Consider the following 8417-nt stretch of genomic DNA (forward strand, 5'->3'; position numbering starts at 1 on the left):
AATCAAATGGTTTGGAGATCTGTAGTGAAACACGGTTTGTATGCAGTCCCCAAAAGAAATTAAGATGGTATTTTGTCATCCTAGCTTCACTACTTACATCTGGTTAGTGAGGCCTTATGATCCTCAGTTCCCACATCTGCTAAACGGCATAATGTATAGAAAGTGCCTAGTTCAGGGCTTCATATACAGTAGACTCAGTAAATTGTACCTGTTGTAAATGCTGGCACCAAGACTCAGACTTAGGGGAAGGGAATGTTGTCACTTGGTTTGTCCATTCCCCTCCCCACCACCACACACACACCTTTACAAACACATTCACAAACATTGGTAGATTTTCTGAGTTTTTCTTTAAATAAGAAAAAGACTAGTAACTCTCCAGGGCCTGAAGCCATGTAGGCATGCTGCACACTAAAACATTAACAATTGCACAACCATATGTGTAGTCTGACTCTGAAATTAGGAACATGACATTGATGAACATACACTGCTATTTCCCAAATTTGGTGGGAACCCATCGAAATAATGACACTTTTTCCTTTATATCAGGGTTCTTTACCTTGGCTGCACATTAGAATCAACTGGAGTCCTTCTAAAAACAAATAATGCTCAGATTCAACCCCAGAACAATTACATTAGAAACTCCTGGAAATAAGGCTCAAGCTTGGTTCGTTTTCTAAAGGATCTAGGTTATTCTAATGTGCTAATCCCACAATTCTAATCTGTTAAGTCTGTGGAGACCACAGACTATAGCATCGGCATCACTAAGGAGCTTGTTTAAAATGCAAGATCTCAGGCCTCAGTCCAGACTGTATCAGAATCCAAACTGAATTAGAATCTGCATTTAAAAGGGGCTTCCCAGTGATTCATAATCACATCAAAGTATGGGAAGTCCTGGTAGGTATCAGTGATTCTCACCTCTGGCTACACAATATAGTTATCTAAAGGACTTTCAAAAATTGCAGATTTTTGGGTTCTACCCCCTGAGATTTTTATTTAATTGGTTTGAGGAGGACTCAGAATAAATATTTTGAAAAATCACCCCTGAGTACATAAACTGTGCTGCCAGGGATGAGAATCACAATGCTAAGTAGGCAATGGCAATGATAGGCTAAATTCAGCAAGGAATGCCTTTATGAGAGGTTCTATGAAAAATAAGGTTTAACAATATTCCTTTTCCCCATGGTTACCTCGGAATTGGCACAGGGAACAAATATGATCTGTCTAGTGTGGGGTATTCTAGTAGCATGTTTAAGAAATATCTATTTCATGTCTCTTCCATAAACATATATGTTGCATTTTTTATTCTCTCTTTGTTATAACTGTAGTTTATTAGTAACTAGCTCTATTTGCATAATGACAATAACCAAACTGGAATATGCTACTCTTAGAGACATGACTCATGTTTTATTTTTACTCAGTGACAAATAATTTTAAATATTTATATTAAAGCAAACATGGAGATATTACAGAGTAAAATATACATTTTTTGTGAATTTTAATAAAACACAAGGCTTCAAAGAAATTTTGTGCTTTTAGTGGACATTTCAGGCTGTGCTCCAAACCTCCTAGTAGAATGGATTTATTTTCCCTCTGCCCTTGGGACTAGTTCAGAGGGAAAGTTTGAGGAGCACTGAACCAATGGAATTATTTGAAATATGACATTCTTAATTGACTTTGAAATTAACACCTTTCAAATTAAGGTTTCAAATCCTCAGCAGTTGGAGGATCTTGGCTTATCTCAAATGCTAGAAATACTGTAATATTTGTCACTTCAATCCCAGCCAAGGGTCAAATGCAGTATCACAAATAGAAGGTAAAATAAATTCTAAAAGTCATTTTTTGGGGTTGACAACTTTATTCACATGATAGCTATAGGAGCTGACAAAGACTTCCTTTAACAATTTCTTTCTTCTGGCAGTTGATTTAGAGTTTGGTTGCTGAGTGTGGGATGAAGGGATGTGTGGTGAAACACACCAGGCGCTTGTTAGAATTCTATGTCATCAGGAATCTCGTTTATTTTTAACCTTGTGGCTTGTCTGACACATTTGCAGTAAGAGTTGGGGAATAAATCTAATGCTCCCTGGCAAACACTTGGCAGCCATTGAGAGTAGCATCTTTAGAGATCACACAATCAATCCTAGCACTGGAGGCAGCTCAAATATTGTGCGAAGGGTCAGAAGTGCTGTGGGGTGCCAGAAAAGGCATCCCATGACAGCAGTGGGATCTCAGCACATACAGAAGACAGTTCTGGAGTGTTGCAGTCAATTCCAGGAGCTGTGGTATCTCAGTACTGATAGGATCTCACAAGGAGCCATATAAGGATAACTGTAATCAGGACAACGGTGAAGTTGAGACACAGCTCCCTGGTGGATCGTTCCATTCTCAGAGCAGCTTGGTGAGAACTGAAGGCAGACTTCAGAGGGCACACAAAAGACCTCCGGCTTGTCCTTACCTCCTAACCGAAAGTAACAAAGAAAACATGAGAAATTAGTGAGCATTCTTTCCTCAAAGGAAACAGAAGCATTATGGAAGAGGAACGTGTTGGCTGAACTGTGTCCACCCTAAATTCACATGTTGAAATCCTAACCCTTAGTATCTTGGAATCTGACTATATATTTTTTATTTTTTTTATTGAGGAATGTGACTATATTTGGAGATAGTGTCTTTCAAGAGGTAATTAGGCTAAAATGAGGTCATTAAGATGGGTCCTAATCCAATATGACTGGTGTCCTTAAAAGAAGAAGAAATTAGGACATAGACATGTACAGAGCAAAGACCATGTGAAGACACAGGGAGAAGATGGTCATATGCAAGCCAAGGAGAGAGACCCCAGAAGAAATCAGCCCTGCCAATACTTTAACTCAGATTTCTAGCCTCCAGACTGTCTTTGGACTAGAGCTGTTACCCTTCCCTGGGTCTCCAGCCTCCCACCGACCCTGCAGATTTTGGACTTGCCAGCGTCCACAATCACATGAGCCAATTATATCACACACAGACACACACACACACACACACACACACACATATACACCCTATTGGTTCTGTTTCTCTGAAGAACCCTGACTTATACAGAGAGCCTGGCTTTTTTTCCTTATGTCAAAATGACCAACATAGTCCTCATTATATTGTTGCTTTGACAAAATAAAAAATATTACATTTTTCTCTCTCCAATTTCTGTGTGTGTGTGTGTGTGTCTGTGTGTGTGATTGCTTTGCTAACTTAGAGTACCAGCAAGCAAGGTCACCAAAACAGAAAACATGTTGTGGTTTAGTATTGTTCTTGCTTTGAATTACATATAGAAGTAGGATACCATAAATTTTCAGGTTTCAGGCTGCCCTATCTTTGTCTAACCCTGTGAAAGCATGAACTAGTTCAACAGCTGCTTGGCCTCTTAAAAAAGCCCTGCATTGAGCACAGAGCTTACTGGGGTCAAACAAAAGTCCCTCACATAACAGGCACTCAGTCCAAAGAGCAAGTGTAAACCACATGAGTACTTCTATTTCAACAAGGGCTTGTGCCAGCTATTTTTAGTCAAGTCCAGAATGTGCCTATATTGTAAACACTTCAAAAAGCAAGGGTGGTATCTTTATAGTCTGTACAGGTAGTACAGGCAGGAAACCATACTTTGAGAACATAAAAGTATTGCCTCCAGTGATGTGGCATAATTGGTACTGTGTATATGCAAGCCAAATGAAATTAAAGATTAAAGATAAAATTTTAAATATTTAGGACAAAAGTCTACTATGGAGTGAAAAAGTTTAGGGAGAAAGAGCATTTTGTTTATTTGCTAAGAGTGGAAGTTCAGGGGGCAAGAAACGTTGTTAGCAAGATTTTGGCCTGAATGGTATTTTTAACCATCTAACCTGACTGAATTATTAATTGTAATTACTGTATTTGTTATATTATTAGTGTACCAAATTATTAATTGTATAAACCAGCTGAATAATCCTTTTTCATATTAGGTAATTGTTGGTATAACAACACAAGTTCAAATAAGATGATATCAACCAGTAGGTTGTTGAATCTTAGTTTAAAATATGACCAATGATAACTGATTTATGTTTCATTTTCCTTTTAATTCTTATTCATATTTTTGCCCTCCACGTGAAGGACATAGTAAATTTCCAATGAAAATCTTTACAAAGATTTGTTTGAATGAGAAAGTAAACAGAAGAAAAGGAAGTAGAGAGAATGTGTGAGAATGTAAACAAGAGCAGAGGGGAATAGGAAGGTAAGGAGCTTAGGGGTAAAGGAATCTAATCTAAAGACGCTAAAGCAGATTCTTCCTTATGAATTTATTAATAAAATTGAACCCTGATTCAAACACAAATTTGTTTGGGTAAGTTCTGAAGAAATACAGAGATATGCAAAAAATATGTATCCCTATTTATAATGATCAAAACAACCCAATTCAGGGAGGGCAAAATAACCATCTCACCAAATCTTATTAGATTAAAGCTCTTAAGTAAAGGGAATCATGGATAGTGGCCCAACAAGAACATACTCAGAAAATGTTGCTGAAAGTTGTCCACAGCTTTGTTAATGTGACCTTCACAACAACTCTGTGACTTTTACAACTCAGGCAAGTTTTGTCTTGATTTTTCTCTCTCCCAAGATTATAGCTGAGAAACTGACTTTTAGAGAGATGTTAAGTTGTTTCTGTAATGACACATAGGAAGTTACAGGCAGAACTAGAACTGGCAGACTGGAAATAGTTGCTGGAATTGTGGTTACTCCATAGGAGTGATTACATGAATGAGTTATTACTGCAAATAACTGTCCTGGCTAGTGTAAATTTTCGACCTTTGGGAAAACAATTTCACATTTTTTTATTAAGATTAATAACGCTCATTCCCTTTTATCCAGCTATTTCACTACTACTCTAGAAACTCAAGCACATATATACCTGGATACATATACAAGAATGTTCATAGCAACATTTTCATATTATTCCTAAGCTGGAAACAACTCAAATGTTCATCAACAATAGAATGGATGTGAATTGTGGTATAGTCATACACTGGAATGCTATAGAGCAAAGAAAATATATGAACTACAGCAACACATAATAAGACGGGTGGATTTCACAAACATAAGTATTGGGCAAAAGAAGAATTTACAAAGAGAAACACAGAATGTGATTCCATTTCTACAAAGCCAAAAACAGGAAACTTAATTATATTGTTTAGGAATGCAGAGATGATAAAACTATAAAGAAAAGAATGGATAAGATTATCTCAACAATTAAGATAATGATTACCTATGGTGGGGCAAAAGGGGAAGGTGATGAAGAATGGACTTCTGGGGTGCTCCAATGATCTATTTCTTGGCCTGGGTGATATTTATACAGGTGTTGCCTTAAAATGATTGTTCAAACGGTATGTATTATGCACTTTTCACAATTTTTTCAATAGTCTCTGAATTGACAGGCTACCCATAACACTTATTTATTTCCTATGGTTTACCTCTTACTATTTCTTGCACTTTGATGGTGAACGTAAACATTTGTTTTTTTATGTATATTTTTAAAATAATAAAACACAGCATTAAGGTGAGAATTTCTAATGAATCCAATTCAATCAACACATATGCTAACTGTAGGGGTGGACTCTACTTTCACACACATTTATACCAAAGTTAAGTAAAACCTCAGATCAGCGATCTTCCATTTTTCTGCTGTTAACCTGCAAAGACAATTTTGGCTTCATTTTGAATCTTTCCTGAAGTCAAGATCACACCATATGATCTAAAGTGATTGCCATATGGTGAAATAAAAAACTCTGAATAAATTGTTTGACATTGACTTTCTTTGAATGGACACTTTGAAAAGATGGAAGACATACTTTATGATATGGAAAAAAATTTTTTAATTGGAAGGGAGAAAATGCATAACAAGGTAAAAAAAAGGAAAACAAGAATCAATAATATTCACTTTCTACTTTAAGAAATACTGTGTACAATAGGCATTGCCTATTTTATTAAGAAATGTAAATATTCCTCTGCTTTTCTCATTTGCAACTTGTACACATATACACACTGTATGCTAAGCTTAAAAATCCTGCTGTTACCTGAACAGGGTCAAGGACACACTGGGCTGCAGTAGGCTTCTCCTCTCTCTCTCTCCAACGTGGGCTCCAACTCCTGCTCGTCTCCCAGGCTGTCTGGACTCCTGGGCTCTGGGCAGGGCCTAAAGTAGTCTGAGGGAGGTGGCAATCACTGTGATGTCACCAATGAAACATCTCGAAGGAACAACCTCCAAAGGTTGGAGGCTATTTGTGTTTAGGGGGACATGGAAATGTGTTGACTAAGGCTCTTCCTTTGGCTGCCAATTTGTATTAAAAGCCCAGAGACTTAAAAATCTTTTCTTTCCAGTTGACTTTTGGTACAATTGATGTAGGTTTTAAACTCATCTTTTACATCTTCATGAGTATCTCTAACATGTTTAAAACATTGTAAACCGAGAGTGACAGACTAATATTAGCAAATCTTTGCTGCATTTGGCTGCCCCCCCACCCCCACTCAGCATATGAGGGTGTAAAAATGTGACTTCATTTAACCACCCATATTTTCAGCTTTTTGAAATGTGAAGAATTCTCTGCTTTGCACATGCACACCCCAAACCACACACACGCACCAGAATTCAACAGGCATCTTTTACCTCCTTCAAAATTGACTTTAGCCCAAGTGGTGAAAGCTATCTCCCCAGTCACCTGTTCCACATAACGTTCCAGCTAAGCTGTATGCTGCAAGTTACACATTAATATACAGTTTCATCTGAAACAGCTGTGGAAGCCATGGTATATATATATATCTCTGTCAATATACTAATACAGCAGTAAACCCATACTGTAAACTTCAGTCATTTGGATAGATAGGGGGTAGCAGGAGAACTGGTCAAAACTAGTGAAAAACATGAGTTATAGGACATATCTGAAAGAAATAAAAGTGTATAACTTTCAAATATAAACATTAACTAAAACTAGACTACTAAAATGAGTTTGTAATCAACTTTTCAGGTGTCTGGAGGTAAATGGAGCCTCTGAAGTGTTTAACTGAACTTGAAAACCTATCAATTAAACATGACCTTAGCAATTGTGCTTGTTCATCAGATTCTTTCTTTACAGATAATAGAACAAACCTCCCCTCTGAATTCCCAGTTAGGGTTAATCAAAATAATACATTCCCAGAAGACATAAACAAAATTCCCTATTTAGTTGTGTTCATAGCCAAACCTTTCCCCATCGTTTCTCATGCACTAGAAATATTATTAAAGGAAAGACTTTCCATTTCATTTCTTCATTTTGATATAAACCTAATGATGGGGAATCTTAATATAACATTCTGTTGTCACATGCCTTGTAAAGAGACAGCTTGCTGAAGTGACAGGTAGTATATAGTAATTATAGTGCAGTCAAACACTGGCAAATTCCTTGAATGTAGTCAGATTTCTGTCTTTTGCTTCCAAGCACTTGCCAGATTGTCTCAAATGCTAGGAATATTTTACTACTCACTAAGCCACACCCATCCTTTCTTTAACCACTCAAAATTATTTTTTGTCCAATTAAAAAGTTATATATTTATTGTAAAAAATTTGAAAATGTAAAAGTATAAAGAAAATTTAATATCACCACCCAAAAGGAAAAAAACCCTTTATATTACTTTTTATTCATATTTGAGGTTGCATAGACACAATCTCAAATTCACAAGATATTTTTGGTAAAAGAATCTGATTCTTGAAGAACCTTTACCTTTTTTAATTCTTACAGAGTCAAATTACTTGTACTGTACCATGTGTTGGTATTGAATTTATGGGACAAGAATTTATTTTGAATATGATGGAATAGGAATTATCTCTGCAATATTTAATATGTTAAATACAATGGGGAAATGTTAACATATCACAAAACAGCTCACCAATACTGTCAATTTAGTTGAATTGGTCAATTTCAATGACCAATGAAATGTAACTTGAAGGATAAATCCATGAGTCAGTTTAGTTGTTTGGTTGTCCCATTTAAGTTTATCTAGCATTATACCAGGGACTGTTGTGCCCGGTGCATTGACAAATTCCCAGATACTTCAGAAACTTCTTGACATTAGTGGTTTATTCTGTGATATCATAAGAGAGTGGGATAACACTGAGAATTTAGCTGTTTTTCAGTCTGACATAACCCTCTCCTGAAGAATATGCAAGCCACCCAAAGTCACATGACAACTATTCAAAGGCCTAAGGTAGAGTTTAACCCTGAGGATCTGCAAGTCCATTAAAACAAACAAACAAACAAAAAAACTCACTACCAAAGAAAATTTGTCTCTTTAAATTAACTTAATTCTGCTGGTATTTTCTTTTCTGTGAGCAATTCCCATGACAACATCCATATCAGCTTTCAAGGTGCTGCTCTTCCCATCAGCAGGAG

General features: G+C 36.5%; 1 protein-coding gene across 1 annotated transcript; it reads right to left on the reverse strand.

The window, feature by feature from the left end:
• Positions 1-764: 764 nt before the first annotated feature.
• SLN (sarcolipin) lies at positions 765-6160 on the reverse strand. The gene is made up of 2 exons (XM_022566348.3): positions 6069-6160; positions 765-2455 (listed from the first exon to the last, which is right to left on the reverse strand). Exon 2 carries the CDS (start codon positions 2378-2380, stop codon positions 2285-2287), a length of 96 nt encoding a protein of 31 aa, XP_022422056.1. The 5' UTR covers positions 2381-2455; positions 6069-6160; the 3' UTR covers positions 765-2284.
• Positions 6161-8417: the final 2257 nt, after the last annotated feature.

Source organism: Delphinapterus leucas, chromosome 7, assembly GCF_059928025.1.
Source record: "Delphinapterus leucas isolate spDelLeu-1000000601 "Yukka" chromosome 7, BTC_Dleu_Yukka2, whole genome shotgun sequence".
NCBI classification, from domain to species: Eukaryota; Metazoa; Chordata; class Mammalia; order Artiodactyla; family Monodontidae; genus Delphinapterus; species Delphinapterus leucas.